The following is a 17,460-nucleotide window of genomic DNA, read 5'->3' as shown; positions in this document are numbered from 1 at the left end:
ACCGACACAGAATGCTGGCAACCAATTGACCATCGGAGCGGGATGGTATTTAAATTTAAATTCATTTTACTCTCTTTTCACATATTGACATGATGTATAAATAAAAACATATTTACAATATAATATATACAATTAAAGTAGTGTCCGTAGTTGATTCCCCTCACTGTTTCACACAAATATTTTCATTTCTTATCAAGGAGGACAATACATGTTATTAATTAATCTGATAAAAATACACATTTTCATTATTTTTTTAACATTAGTTATATTCATTAGTTTGTTAAATTTAATAATATTTGGTCTTGACCAATAGTATTTGTCTATATATAAAATTCTTTGAGCAGATAACGCTGTACATTCAAGTAAATGAAATTCATCACCAATTTGTTGACCATTACGATGTGGACATTTTCTTTCCTTATACTCAATCTGGTATAGGTGTGGCGTGTGATGGAGGGATGGGTAAATAGTCTTCGCTTTGTCGGCGGGTCTGTTCTGTATACAATCTTAGATTTCTGAAGTCATCAGTCGAGTGATAAAAACGTCATAGAGGAGTTTGTGTTCAAATGTTTCTCACGAGCCAATCAAAAGATTTAGTTCCAAACCAACCTCGGGGACTGATGGTTTACCATCTACAAGGTTACAGCTAATTACCTCGGGGACTGATGGTTTACCATCTACAATGTTACAACAAACCTCGGGGACTGATGGTTTACCATCTACAAGGTTACAGCAAACCTCGGGGACTGATGGTTTACCATCTACAAGGTTACAAACAACCTCGGGGACTGATGGTTTACCATCTACAAGGTTACAACAAACCTCGGGGACTGATGGTTTACCATCTACAAGGTTATAACCAACCTCGGGGACTGATGGTTTACCATCTACAAGGTTACAACAAACCTCGGGGACTGATGGTTTACCATCTACAAGGTTACAACAAACCTCGGGGACTGATGGTTTACCATCTAAAAGGTTACAACAAACCTCGGGGACTGATGGTTTACCATCTACAAGGTTATAACAAACCTCGGGGACTGATGGTTTACCATCTACAAGGTTACAGCAAACCTCGGGGACTGATGGTTTACCATCTACAAGGTTACAACAAACCTCGGGGACTGATGGTTTACCATCTACAAGGTTATAGCCAACCTCGGGGACTGATAGTTTACCATCTACAAGGTTATAACCAACCTCGGGGACTGATGGTTTACCATCTACAAGGTTACAAACAACCTCGGGGACTGATGGTTTACCATCTACAAGGTTATAACCAACATCGGGGACTGATGGTTACCATCTACAATGTACAGCAAACCTCGGTGAGTGATAGTTTACCCTCTACAAAGTTACAGCAAATCTCGGGGACTGATGGTTTACTATCTACAAGGTTATAACCAACCTCGGGGACTGATAGTTTACCATCTACAAGGTAACAGCAAACCTCGGGGACTGATGGTTTACCATCTACAAGGTTACAGCAAACCTCGGGGACTGATGGTTTATCATCTGCAAAGTTACAGCTAACCTCGGGGACTGATGGTTTACCATCTACAAGGTTATAACCAACCTCGGGGACTGATGGTTTACCATCTACAAGGTTATAACCAACATCGGGGACTGATGGTTTACCATCTACAAGGTTACAACAAACCTCGGGGACTGATAGTTTACCATCTACAAGGTTACAGCTAATTACCTCGGGGACTGATAGTTTACCATCTACAAGGTTACAGCAAACCTCGGGGACTGATGGTTTACCATCTACAAGGTTATAACCAACCTCGGGGACTGATGGTTTACCATCTACAATGTTACAGCTAACCTCGGGGACTGATGGTTTACCATCTACAAGGTTATAACCAACCTCGGGGACTGATGGTTTACCATCTACAAGGTTACAACAAACCTCGGGGACTGATGATTTACCATCTACAAGGTTATAACCAACCTCGGGGACTGATGGTTTACCATCTACAAGGTTACAGCTAATTACCTCGGGGACTGATAGTTTACCATCTACAAGGTTACAGCAAACCTCGGGGACTGATGGTTTACCATCTACAAGGTTATAACCAACCTCGGGGACTGATGGTTTACCATCTACAATGTTACAGCTAACCTCGGGGACTGATGGTTTACCATCTACAAGGTTATAACCAACCTCGGGGACTGATGGTTTACCATCTACAAGGTTATAACCAACCTCGGGGACTGATGGTTTACCATCTACAAGGTTACAAACAACCTCGGGGACTGATAGTTTAGGACTCACACAACTAAACCAACCAATCAGCTGGTGTTTCACCTGAACTTGCCAAGTCCCAGGGGAAAATGTGTTTCTTATGATTTTAGCTGTTTTCCTGAGTAAATAACCTATGAAATGGGTACTTTCTATATAAGAGAATAAAGAGTAGGGTCTAGAGATTTGGAAAATCAAAATTAAACCTACACAATAACAACATTTATCCGATAGAAAAAAACGTCAAACTTTAGTTTAATATAAATTTCAAATGATTTGAACTTCAAACGAGCGAATTAAGGGATGGGGTCACTAGTAGTAACATATAGTATATTATTTAGTTGTGTGAGTCCTTTACCATCTGCAATGTCTTAACATGTTGATAATAAACCAAAATACTGAAATTACAACTTATCGTTATCAAAGCTATATTCCGGAAGTGTTCTGACACGGGAGGTAATTCGGAAGTCACCCAGCTATATATAGCTATGGCCGGGGATAATTACGATTTTATAACATAGCATCTTATTATCGGTATAATATTACAGACAGGCACGTTTATCGACCTCAATGGCAGGAAATATGAGTTCTTTGGTAATTATATGCTAGTTGACATCCGCACACACCTGTGTACGTAAATATCCAACCCATTCTTAAACTTGTTTTAATGTCAAATTAATTAGCAACGTCACTGGAGATCATGCTTCCATTTTGCATTATGATAATTATCCTATTTTTGTCATTACATAATAGTTCATTGTTCAGACTCAGAATAGGAATTGGTGACACGCAAAGCATGTAACAGCCCTCGCCTCAAAGTCATTGACAGTAATGTACATGTACGTCATGTTATAGAGAAACATATCGATCGGTTTAAACAATAGATACATGAGTATTGTATTACTGATATGATTTTAGCTATCATTTATACACTAATAAAAGGAATAGTGAGGGGATTGGCAAAATAGATAGTAGGCGAAATGCGCGGATAAAATATCTATTCACTGTTCATGTTAGGCAAGACAATTGCGAAAAACGCTCGCCCATGCTAATTGTGTGCATAAGAATATTAAATACCAAATATAGATATAATTTACTTATAAGTAGTCTGATAGAGTCTAATGGAAACGACTAGAGTCTGCAATTAATCTCCTCGTCATCTCCAGGATAGAAATATTAATGTTGGCATCAAGATCCACTGAGAAAAGTCTACGTTTTGAGGAGCAATATCACTCAGGGCAGAGACAGGGTTCATTAGAAGGAGTCTGGGGTTAGTGTAGCGTGGGAAATGGAAAAAAAGAGAAGATTTCAACAAGAAAATCACTTAAGAAAACTATACCTTACATACAATGGGATTCGGAAAAAAATAAAATAAAAAAATGAGTTTAAATTACTGGTATGATTTCTCAATCGTACGTTAAAATACGAAGTTGTACTACAGGGTACGTAAAATATATATTGTACATAAAAAATAATAAGTTACATGTAAAAGATACGTGAAAGATATTGTACATGCAAGATAAGTTGTACGTAAAAAAAAATATGGTAAATACAAGATAATTGTATGTAGAAGATATTGTACATACAAAATAATAAGTTGTACGTAAAAGATAGTGTACATTCAAGATAATAATTTGTACGTACAAGGTACATAAAAGATATTGAGCATACATAATAATAACTTGTTCGTTCAAAATACGTAAAAGGTAGTGTACGTACAAAATAATAAACTGTACGTACAAGGTATGTAAAATATATTGTACGTACAAAATAATAAGTTGTACGTACAAGGTATGTAAAAGATAGTGTACACTGTACGTACAAAATCATAAGATGTACGTACAAGGTACATACAAGATATTGTACGTACAAGATAATAAGTTGTACGTACAAGGTACATAAAAGATATTGTACGTACAAAATAATAAGTTGTACGTACAAGGTACATGAAAGATATTGTGCGTACAAGATAATAAGTTGTACGTATAAGGTATGTAAAAGATATTGTACGTACAAAATGATAAGTTGTACGTACAAGGTACGTAAAAGATATTGTGCGTACAAAATAATAAGTTGTACGTACAAGGTATGTAAAAGATAGTGTACGTACAAAATCATAAGATGTACGTACAAGGTACATACAAGATATTGTACGTACAAGATAAGAAGTTGTACGTACAATAACGTAAAAGATATCATACGTACAAAATAATAAGTAGCACGTACAGGGTACATAAAACATATTGTGCGTACAAGATAATAAGTTGTACGTACAATAACGTAAAAGATATCATACGTACAAAATAATAAGTAGCACGTACAGGGTACATAAAACATATTGTGCGTACAAGATAATAAGTTGTACGTACAATAACGTAAAAGATATCATACGTACAAAATAATAAGTAGCACGTACAGGGTACATAAAACATATTGTGCGTACAAGATAATAAGTTGTACGTACAAGGCATGTAAAAGATATTGTACGTACAAGATAATAAGTTGTACGCACAGGATTTACGAACAAGAAACCATATTTTAGGTGCTAGCTATATATAATATTGCAATGGCTCCTATACGCTGCCGTACAATTAAAATCAGATGATGTTTATTATTTTTTATTTTAAAGGTAGTCACCGACGAAGCAAATTACAATGTTCTAATTAAATTGAACAAAATGCAAATTAAGGACGGTCGATATCACTAATTAAATCACCACGTACCGCTTGGTTCCGATAAAATGTGTAATTGCAAAAATAAAGATGGAAGTCCCTGACCGATTAAATCGTCGAAAGGACAAGATAATATGCAAATGAGGCTTCAATTTAAGGCTGAGAATCCCACAATGCACTGTGAAAGCAGGTGTTCTGATGTAAACAAAAATGGCCGAACGAAAACATGATTGAAAGAAAACAGTAACAGAGTCCGCCATGCAAATAGAATACGAATATGACACGGACAATATCCCAGGATACCTTTTGGAGTGTGGGAATATCACCAAACAATAAAAACTTTAAAACCTACTGGATAAGGTGGGTACAAGTCTACTTCTAATCAAACTTGTATTCTAATATTTTAAGAATGTTTATATTTCAAGCTTTTCATAAATATGATTGATATGATTTCACCAACCCCAAATGTATGTGACTTGTCGACATCTGTCGCGAAAACCGTGATATTAGGAACACGCCCTTGAGTCTCGAATCAACTGGGCATGCAGACAACATATGTTGGGGATACAGGGATGTTGCTATCAAGAAATGGAAAGTTGCAAGTTGTTGGTTACGTTGTAAATGAGGATCGAGGTAGGTATATTAAATGTAACCCAGCATGCCATAGCCAATATAACTAGTATGTAAACCCATCAAGTCATATCCGCGCGGAACCTTTAAACGCAGAAACCTTGCTAACGTTTTTGGAGGCTTTAGAATATCATCATATATAGTTTGTAATTGGGAAATAATAGAATCGTTCGGTAAGAAGCCCGATTTGTTCTTAGAGGTAATGTTATGACTTTAGAGGTAATTAAAATGATACTTGCAAGCTGTTTTAAAAGGACGAGAATAGCAGAAATTCATTGTTTATTGTTTTGCTTTTCATTAGATTGCTCAGGCTTATCGATAGGGAGTGTTTTAAATTCGCCATGGATAACCAAAGGGGAATTACTGTCGGTTTTTTTTTATTTTGTATTTATTACAAGATTTGAAAATATACTATCAATTCCAGGAGGTATAGAATGAGTTAAAACAAGTTTAATTTTGAAATATAAGTTTTTTGCCTCCCAGATTGCTGAAATATAATGATGATTATCTATATCTACTGTTTAGAAATGACCAGTGTACAATGATTAAAATAGCTTATGGTGTATACAGTTATAGAAAAAGCAAAATAGCACTGAACAGTAGTCAGGAACCAAAGAAGGCTATTGTAAAGTAATGTATTTACATTCAGTATGATTTAAAGCATTGGCGAAAATTATATTAATTTTTCATAACAATATTAGCCTCATCACAGTGTGTAGTAATGTCGGGGACCACGTTAACACAGGTAGTACTCTTCCCCGTTAGGCTTTCGGGATATTTTTCTTCTCCTCGCGACACAAAAGGAAATAGGTTACCTCTCTCAGATATAGGATAGTCTTCCACTATTGTGAGCTTCCCATGCATTGTATTTTATATTACACAGTGTTCATAATAAAAGGATATTAAAAACCGATAATAAAACAAAACTGTAACATTTTGTTATGATGATAATAAAAATGCCACTGAACGATGATGATTATTATTGCCTTAGGGTGTGAAATATTCATGTGTGAAAATGATGCCCTGTTTTCAGGGAAATGACTCGGGTTGAATAAATGAGTAGAAAAAAATAATACCTTACGGTATTTTTGTTCAATGATATTATCGTAATTGACGAGAATTTAGATAATTTCCAGCTTAATGTAAATCGAAGCTAATTAATTATGCATATGGTATCTCTGAAGAAGCCAAAGCGCTGACTTAAAATTGATTTGCTCATTTCTGAATAAAAGATACAGAGGTTTTTCTGAAATTGTCATTCTCCTATACTCACATGTACACAACAACAACAACAACAACAACAACAACAACAACAACAACAACAACAACAACAACAACAACAACAACAACAACAACAACAACAGCAGCAGCATCATCATCATCATCAGCAGCAACATTAACAACAACAACCTTACATATGAGGGTTTTTCATGCAGAAAGGACAGAAATTCATGCGTCAAATCAATACGCCTCCAAAATAAGTGGCTCACTTAACCACGCACGAAAGCGGCCGTTTTAATCGGCCAGAAAAAATGAAAAAAAGACGTTTATGATTGTAGGCGACAGTTCGTCCTCTTTAGATACATATTAAAGTGGCATGCCATCAGAATCCGATTGACAATGTCATAAAAGAGGAGTGAAGCGAGGGAATACACGAAACTCAATACTTCGGAACTACAGTAACACAACGACAGGACGAGATTGGTAGATATTTGATACTATGTAGGCAATATCCGAAATAGAAAATAATATCCATAATGTACAATTGCAACAGGAGGTTGTTGACACTGGAAGTAATATTAAAGACGCCATGACAAAAGGTTATCTTTAACCTACCGAATATAATGCAAACTATATGTAGAGTTGATGAAAAAAAAAGTTTCATCAAAGAATTATTGTTAAGTAGTTTCGTTTATATTTTGACCCCGTTTAATCAATTTTTAGTTTGAATTGTGGTTTTCGTTATTTTATCGATAATATTTGTTGTTTTCTAGACTAAGTTCAGAACTAATTCTGTCATCATTAACAAGATGTGATGTGATGACTGACTGACTGACTGACTACTGGCTGACTGACTGACTGACTGGCTGACTGACTGACTTACTGACTGGCTGACTGACTGACTGGCTGACTGACTGACTGGCTGACTGACTGACTGGCTGACTGACTGACTCACCCACCCACTGACTCACTGACACACTCACCCACTGACTCACCCACCCACTGACTCACTGACACACTCACCCACTGACTCACTTACCCACTGACTGACTGACTGACTGACTCACTGACTGACTGACTGACTCACTGACTCACTGACTCACTGACTGACTCACTGATTGACTCACTGACTGACTCACTGACTGACTGACTGACTGACTGACTACTGACTGGCTGACTCACTGACTCACTGACTGACTCACTGATTGACTCACTGACTGACTCACTGACTGACTGACTGACTGACTGACTGACTGACTGACTCACCCACCCACTGACTGACTGACTCACTCACCCACTGACTCACTCACCCACTGACTGACTGACTGACTGACTGACTGACTGACTGACTGACTGACTCACCCACCCACTGACTGACTGACTCACTCACCCACTGACTGACTGACTCACTGACTTGCTGACTGACTGACTGACTCACCCACCCACTGACTGACTGACTCACTCACCCACTGACTGACTGACTCACTGACTTGCTGACTGACTGACTCACCCACCCACTGACTGACTGACTCACTCACCCACTGACTCACTTACCCACTGACTGACTGACTGACTGACTGACTGACTGACTGACTGACTGACTGACTGACTGACTCACTCACTGACTGACTGACTGACTGACTCACTCACTGACTGACTGACTGACTGACTGACTGACTCACTCACTCACTGACTGACTGACTGACTGACTGACTGACTCACTCACTCACTCACTCACTCACTCACTGACTGACTGACTCACTCACTCACTCACTCACTCACTCACTCACTCACTCACTCACTCACTCACTCACTCACTCACTCACTCACTCACTCACTCACTCACTCACTCACTCACTCACTCACTCACTCACTCACTCACTCACTCACTCACTCACTCACTCACTCACTCACTCACTCACTCACTCACTCACTCACTCACTCACTCACTCACTCACTCACTCACTCACTCACTCACTCACTCACTCACTCACTCACTCACTCACTCACTCACTCACTCACTCACTCACTCACTCACTCACTCACTCACCCACTGACTCACCGACTGACTCACTGACTGACTGACTGACTGACTCACTTTTATCATTATTTTTAGTAAGATAATGTAATGCTTTTCAGAGTCAATATGAACGTTTTGTTGTGATTTGTTTTGTTATAGTTTTATTGACACCTTTAATCTTTACAGCTAGTCGGCATTGATCTCTGCTGATCTCACGAAGCAATGAGAATATAAATATGTAGTGACCTTTGTCAAAAGTGATGCCATCCATGGTATTACATTGAGTGTTAGCGTCTTATCATTGTCAAAACAAATTATAATCGCCATTTGAGATATACTCCTACCGATGTGAGGGTTCTGAGGCCTTTATATTCAATTTCTACATGAAATATATCATCAATTCGATTTAGAAAAATGAAATAAGAAAACAATTCAACAGAAAAGGTACATTACACAGAAAATTGTATTAAAATATTACAAATTTGTCATCCATACAGGTTTTCAAAGAGCAGTGGTAATATTTTACCAGTGGAAAACAGCAAAGAAGACAGGAATAAACGGGGTACTGGTATGAAGTAGCGACGGGCAGTTTTATCCATACAAACACTGTACAAACTTTTATCAAATTAGGTTTTATCATTACAGAAATTGACACACATCGGGACCTGGGGCTATAAAAGTGGACATGCCTTATCATTGTTTCCAGTGTCTGTTTATCGTATTACAGCCATCACTTTGCATCATATATCGCAAGACCTGATAAGATAAGAACTTGGACAATGTCATAGGGGACTAACTGTGCGACCCTGGCCATTCTTAGCTAGCCGCCTGCTTCTTCAGTCCATCATCCGCCATGCTCCGTCTCGCCGTCTTCGCCTGTTTTGCCGTACTGGCTTTTGCAGATCCGTGTTGTACACCAACAAAGTGGCATGGAGTCCAGTCAATGGTCATTGGAGCTATGCCAGGCAATTCAGTAGACTCCTCAGTCACAACGGTAAAACTTTTCACGATAATTTAGATTTTGACTCAAAACAGAAAATGCAATGGTATACAGTATTATACAACATAACAATTTAGACACTAGGCGCCTAAATTAAGAATTTCTTTTTCTCGAAGCTAAGATGACTATTTGGAGTAAAGTGTCAGATTTAATGATTTCAACGATGTAAACACACAAATATGACAAACTTAGTATCATTCTCGATCTGGATATTATATAAACATATCTTCTTTCTCAAAATGACCTTTAAAATTTATAATCAGCAAAGATTTCTGATAATGGAGATACTACAATAATGTTAAACATATTTTGTGGATTAGTGCAGTGTCTGCGAAATGAATTGACGAAATTGTAGGCCGCAACCTTTAAAATCGGTGTTGAGAGGTCGTTTGAATTAATAATTAAATAAAAAGGCCTTCAAATCAGTTTTATTGTCTAGTTACTGAAACGTGGTTGTTTGTATTCATGGGATATTCATTTGTCTATTTATTTGATTTTGGTTGAGGATGAATTTCATTTTTTACTCGTATGTCAAAAATATTCAACTCTTAGAGGAAAATATATAAAGAAATATTTTTGGAAAAAACCTTCAGTCTTCAAAGTAATAGAATTACTGAACACAAATAGTCTTAAAGAATTGAATTTGCTAGGAAGATTTATCAAAGAAGCTTTTAGTTGCAGAATTGTGTAAATATACTCGGTTTGTGTAGATATTGAGTTTTGATGTAACACGTTATTGCATAATAGTGTGCTTATACATTGTTGAACCTCCCGGTGTCCGTCTGTCGTGTTTACCAAATGGTATTATCTGATACTTTTTTTCCATGTCTCTCTGACTGACTGTTATAAAAGTTCTCCTAGAATCCTTATTCTGTAACAGTGTATTATAATTAGTATCAATTCTGTGATTGGGCGCAGCCCTTGTAAGATTAAGTGGTTACAATGTATTTTTTTTGCTGATGTTGCCAGTAGACAATATGGTTGATTAATATTCCTCATAATATAGTACATATGTCGGTTAATCGGTTTCCGTATTTAATTATAATAAGTCAATTACGTTTTGTAATTTTATTATAATACATGTTGTATTCATATATATATATATACATATATAAATACATGTATATTAATTTATGTACTGATGGGTCATAGACCTAAAGTCAATAAATGAATTGAATTGAATTGGTTTCTTTCAAACAACAGCCAATATTGGTTTACCTGTGCATAATTATAATTAATTACCATTGCAGGCCGCCTATACCTTGAATGTTGACGCAGACCGCCACATGGTAGCCCTGACAGGAACCTCAAGCACAAACGGCTATGTCTCAAACATTAAGGTCCTGACTGACTACACTAAAGTAAGTCACGAAATATCAAGTAACGCCAACAATGAGTCTAGCTTAACGTCCTAATTTAGTATGCTTATGATAATCGATTGTTAATTTATACACTTTAAAAACTCCTTCCTTTATAAACAAAACTTGATTACTTTTTGCCGTAGAAGTATTAAACAATACTATCAAAGTCACGTGCACGTGCAATACTTTTGGAATTCCTTTACATAATTAACAATTTGTAAATAATTTTCCAGATATGATCGCTTTCTAAATATTTTTGTTTATTATTTTTATTTCGTAATGTGAATGTAGCAATTTTGATACCTTTTAAAAAACATATTATTGAATTGATAAATCACCTGACACAAGAGTTTTAATTTCGTTATTAGGTGTTGTCACTAGAAAAAAACCCCACAATATCATGAAAACTCAGTCTGGATACTACATGTATGCAACGTCGGAAACTACTCTTTAATATTTCAATATTTGACATTTCCAGGGCGTAGAATATCTTGTGAATAACGGCACGTGCTCCAAGAGAGCAGCAGGCCCAGACCCAGGACACTGTGTACCAGGTAACGGAAGTAGCCCGACAGCCATATTGTAATTTTTACCATCGCATGAGTACACGTATATTATACTGTGTGTTGCCTTTATCATGTTGCAGAAGCTTTTGTTTCCTTGCCTCGTCTCTACTTTATTGGCGTCTCGCCTACTTTCACATCCTGTTCAACTGACAATGTATCCTGCTTTTGTAATAACGTAGCATTGTTGTACCAAATCGGAGATGAGCAATTGGATTTGTCAGTAAAATAGTCATGTGCCGAGCTTGTCGACCAATCACTTTCCTTGATAAAAAAATCTAGAACACCAGCTTCCGTTTCTTAGGTGATATTAAGAAGGCTGACGGGAAATGCGATAAATCACATTCTACTCAATCAATTCAAAACACGATGCACAGTTTCACCATATCTCTGAATACTAGTTGTTTTAGATTAAATGACATTAAACTTGAATCTCATCTAACCCTTCACTTCCGGTTTAGAAACCCATTGCCTTTTCATTAATGTTGGATTTACATTTCAGACGTAGATTTGTGTTATGTAATTGATTGGTTGTCGATTTCAGAAAACGCAACTGTATCCGGCCATGGTTTCCTAGGAGTAGGAGGAGTAAGTTCCGTCAACGTAACGCAGTACGCCTTCAATATGGAAGGGTATACCGCTTACCTCACCGTCACGGACAAATGTATCCCCGTAGCCGAGACTTACTACGGAGTCACAAACGGAAGTACGTACTGCGGACCTGTATATATATCTACCAGAAAGGCAGAATCGGTCATTTGAATTGAAAAATATTGAAAACATTTCTTTATCAAGATTTTTTTTAATGATATTTCTATCTATGTTGAAAAAATATCTTATACTCATAAATAAAATAATTTCAACTGATTATTAAATTCCCTATCTTTGCAGCATACTCCTTTACCACCATCGCCTTCACCGGTATTAAGGCTGGTCTTGCTGACGACACTGTCTTCAATTTACCTAGCGAGTGTGCCCTCGGTACTGGAACTATCGTAAGTGTTAAGTGTTTAGTTTATACCTAGAGAGTGTGTCCTGGAACTAACGTAAGTGTTTAGTTTCTACCTGGAGAGCGTGTCCTGAATCTAACGTAAGTGTTTAGTTTCTACCTAGAGTGTGACCTCGGTACTGGAACTTTCGTAAGTGTTTAGTTTCTACCTAGAGAGTGTGTCCTCGGCACTGGAACCATCGTAAGTGTTTAGTTTCTACCTAGAGAGTGTGTCCCCGGTACTGGAACTATCGTACGTGTTAAGTTTCTACCTAGAGAGTGTGTCCTCGGTACTGGAACTATCGTAAGTGTTTAGTTTCTACCTAGAGAGTGTGTCCTCGGTACTGGAACTATCGTACGTGTTAAGTTTCTACCTAGAGAGTGTGTCCTCGGTACTGGAACTATCGTAAGTGTTTAGTTTCTACCTAGAGAGTGTGTCCTCGGTACTGGAACTATCGTAAGTGTTTAGTTTCTACCTAGAGAGTGTGTCCTCGGTACTGGAACTATCGTAAGTGTTTAGTTTCTACCTAGAGAGTGTGTCCTCGGTACTGGAACTATCGTAAGTGTTTAGTTTCTACCTAGAGAGTGTGTCCTCGGTACTGGAACTATCGTAAGTGTTTAGTTTCTACCTAGAGAGTGTGTCCTCGGTACTGGAACTATCGTAAGTGTTTAGTTTCTACCTAGAGAGTATGTCCTCGGTACTGGAACTATCGTACGTGTTTAGTTTCTACCTAGAGAGTGTGTCCTCGGTACTGGAACTATCGTAAGTGTTTAGTTTCTACCTAGAGAGTGTGTCCTCGGTACTGGAACTATCGTAAGTGTTTAGTTTCTACCTAGAGAGTATGTCCTCGGTACTGGAACTATCGTACGTGTTAAGTTTCTACCTAGAGAGTGTGTCCTCGGTACTGGAACTATCGTAAGTGTTTAGTTTCTACCTAGAGAGTGTGTCCTCGGTACTGGAACTATCGTACGTGTTAAGTTTCTACCTAGAGAGTGTGTCCTCGGTACTGGAACTATCGTAAGTGTTTAGTTTCCACCTAAAGAGTTGGTCCTCGGTACTGGAACTATCTTAAGTGTTTAGTTTCTATCTAGAGAGTGTGTCCTCGGTACTGGAACTATCATAAGTGTTTAGTTTCTACCTAGAGAGAGTGTCCTCGATACTGGAACTAACTTTAATATTTACCTCAAACTGTAATTGGAATAGGTATTGAAATATATGAATAAATAATAGGTGTTTAGTTTTTGCTACTTTCATATTGCGAACTTACGTCATCTTGTAGGATTTCGTATTTACGTTACATGTTTCATGCCAAGGGAATGCATAAAACAATAAATAATATGTATTATCAATTAGCCAGTTTGAGCCAAATCTCATCAGTTGAATTATTTTTGTTGGCCCTGCTTTATCTAACTACAAATTTGTATTAAAAAGTGCTTATATGTTATGTGTTGTTTATACAATTGTTAACGTTCATCGATAAACATCAATCACAATACACACTCTTTGTTCAGGTTTATAATTATTTGAAGAGTTTTCTAATCAAATTATTTTTTTTCCAGAATGGTGGTTTCGCTGTTGGGCGTCGGAGTTTATACTTTTAAACTAAATACATATCTTCAACAATGAGCGACTCAACACTTGCACATTGGAGGGGTGGGGGAGGGTTGGGGGAGGGGAGGGTTTCCAGGGGTAGGAACTGCCCCTGGTTTTATCATTCTCAGGGTTCCATTACATAAATAAAACATTACAAAATCACATTACCTGTTTTTATTATTAAGTTATTTAAAAAAAAATCTTCATTATTAATTTTTTTTTCCATTTTCTTTTCTTTTTCTATTTTTGTTTTCAAATCTGATTTCTTCCTTCGGAAAAAGGGCTAATGCTAAACTAGTGAACTTTTCCTTTGATACTTAACCACGTGATATATCGCCTACACCATCGATAAAAGAAGGGAGACTTCTAAACATAAATAAAATGCAACTAGAACAAATTTTGACGGTAATTTATTATTCGAAGTAACTTTCTAATTTTACTAGACACATTTTGAGCTGAAACCTCTTGTAATGATCGTAACTCAGCAGAGACAGCTGTATGCTATTTGGTGTGGCTGGAACAGAGAGAAAAGCACCGTTTTCTAAACGTACATGTACATGTACCGATATACATGTATACTGTCCAACCAATACGAAAGCCCGGGCAGTACGGGATGTGATCAGAGAGGTTGAAATGTTGATCAACGCTAGTGGTTGAACTCATGATCGTTACATTTACGACAAAGATACGTAAATATAAATAACAAATCAACAATAATATTACGGGTATATATCAGATTAAAGTAATACATGGCTAGAAATATAATGAATTATATGCGGGGAGAAAAATAAATTTTAAGAAATAAACAGAAAATATTATGAAATGTACTGGAAAAGCTAAACCACTTTAGCTTATATGCAATGCACAAATGCTCACAATTACTTAATCATAGTATATGTTGATTAATTGCACAAGTGAAGAGTTCAGGTTTCCCGACAGGCTTTCCACTTTTTCCATTCTTTGTGAGGGAGTGCCTTTAGCAGGTAAAGTAAACGTACATATCAGGCAAGAGTTTCCTCCCCTCCGACATGCCAAGCATAACTTCTTATACAATGTTAAGTACTACGTATACGTGTACATGTATCTTGTATAACGAATCACGTTGATGACCATATAACAGTTAGTTATCATAAACTGTTTAATATATATGTCAGGTAGGATTTTTAAGATGCCCAATATTCTGATGATGTCTCTTTTAACTCAACAATTCATTTATTACACAATTTAAAGGAACCTTATTTGACCAGTTTCGATAAAAACTACTTTTTGACACGTGAGAAGCATTCTCCAGGTTGACCGATGTCATTCATGTTTCATTTTTTCATCTTGTACTTCCTGACGAAGTTATATTTTATTATCGGTGTTGATGACTCGTTGGATTGCAGAATGTTCCCAACAACAACATTCACAGTCTTTACCCAGTAGAGGGGAGACAACTCCAACTTTTGTATCTGTTTTTGAAACAAGACGTTCGGCATTCATATTGGATTTGGTCACTGCCTTCCAAGTCATTGCCAGGTATTCAGATCACAGCCAATCAAATTGAAGTAACGACCTTTTCTCACTTTAACATAGTAACGACCTTTTCTAACTTCAACCAATAAAAGCAAATAAGTAATGACTTTCCCCCCTCACTTAACACAGTAACTTCTTTTCTCACAACACAGTAACGATCTTTTCCATTAAAACAAAGAAACGACTTTTTAAAACTTTAATAAAGTGACCAACTTTTCTCACTACAACAAAGTAACGATCTTTTCTCACTATTTTAGTAATGATACTTTCTCATTATGATTTCTTTTCTCATTATAACAAGGTAATGATCTAAAAAGATATCTCGAACAATGCTGAGTAATTTTTTTCCCAGTAAAACAACGGAGTACCAACTTGATTGATGGGTATGTAACAATACTTACATCTATGACACAACTTATTACAACTTATGAGTTTACTAGGAGAAACGACATGTTGTCAGGAACAAGACTCCTCAGATTGATCGTAGTTAACATATACAGTGTACTCTGTCTAAACCGGACACCTTTGGGACAACAAAATAAAGCCGGTTTGTAGAGAGTTCCGGATTGTAGAGATTCTACTTGATATCGTCGTTGAATGCACAAAAAAAAAAAAAAATAAAAAAAAAAAAATAAAAAAAAAATTAAAATAAAAGATATATTACAAAGGAGATGTCATTGTGCATTTTTCATGCATAAACTTTGAATTGAATAACATAATTTAATTCAACACTGACAATATGACACAATGTGTACGTTACAGCGGTTGAAAACAATCATTGATTGTTGTTTGTTTTAAGAGGCCTTCCACCGAATCCGAACAATCAACCGATCCGACACGTTCTATAAGGGCAGATTCCCAATCTGAGGAATTAGCCTCAATTTCTAATTGATCCTTAATGTTGGCGGCTGTCGCGAGATCCATGTTTGTTGATAATAGAAACGGAGTTATACAAAAGGTATGTCATCACCATCATCTCCGACTTCCTCATCCGGGTACGTTCGTATATATATATATATATATATATATATATACATACGAGGCATTACTTATATACAAACCAAACTTGATGAAAAAGTAAAAGAAAGTAATATTACATGTTTATAAAGCGAAAAGCATATACAATGAATATTGAGATATATTTTCAGTTTTACAAAAGTCAGTGGTAACACATGTAGTAACGCGCACAGTTACTTTGTAATTATGTATAACAACTACACCAGATCTAGGATACAAGGAAATGAAAATAAAAACAAATGAAAATAAATAAATAAATAAAATAAATAATAATAGTAATAAATAAATAAAAATAAAAAAAAAATACTAAAAAGATAAATAAAAATAAATCAATGAAAAAAATAGAAAAAAAGTCATCACATAAAAACATAAATAAATAGATAAATAAATAAAAATATAATAAGAATAAATAGCTAAATAAAGATAAAGAAAATGTACATGTATGTTTGGGCAGTGTTTGGGCACATGTAGCTCGTTGATATTGGACAACTAACTCTGGAACTGGGATAAGACTGTTGTCGGATGTCACGATAACGTCGTGACTACGGCCTTACACACACTGTCATATACGTATATATTGTATATAGATAGCATAGCTCTGTACAACAAAGAACACTGGGTGATCAAGATA

The 17,460-nt window shown here is 36.5% G+C and overlaps 1 protein-coding gene across 1 annotated transcript; it reads left to right on the top strand.

Moving 5' to 3' along the window:
• The first annotated feature begins 9,585 nt into the window (after positions 1 to 9,585).
• LOC117334955 (development-specific protein LVN1.2-like) lies at positions 9,586 to 16,414 on the top strand. The gene is made up of 6 exons (XM_033894820.1): positions 9,586 to 9,785; positions 11,042 to 11,152; positions 11,631 to 11,706; positions 12,260 to 12,421; positions 12,607 to 12,710; positions 14,264 to 16,414. The coding sequence occupies exons 1-6, from the start codon at positions 9,645 to 9,647 to the stop codon at positions 14,303 to 14,305; spliced, it is 636 nt and encodes a 211-aa protein (XP_033750711.1). The 5' UTR covers positions 9,586 to 9,644; the 3' UTR covers positions 14,306 to 16,414.
• The last annotated feature ends 1,046 nt before the right edge of the window (positions 16,415 to 17,460 follow it).

This window comes from Pecten maximus, chromosome 9 (assembly GCF_902652985.1).
Source record: "Pecten maximus chromosome 9, xPecMax1.1, whole genome shotgun sequence".
NCBI classification, from domain to species: domain Eukaryota; kingdom Metazoa; phylum Mollusca; class Bivalvia; order Pectinida; family Pectinidae; genus Pecten; species Pecten maximus.
Note: the sequence above shows the minus strand (reverse complement) of the source record. Positions and strands in the feature narration are given on the sequence as shown.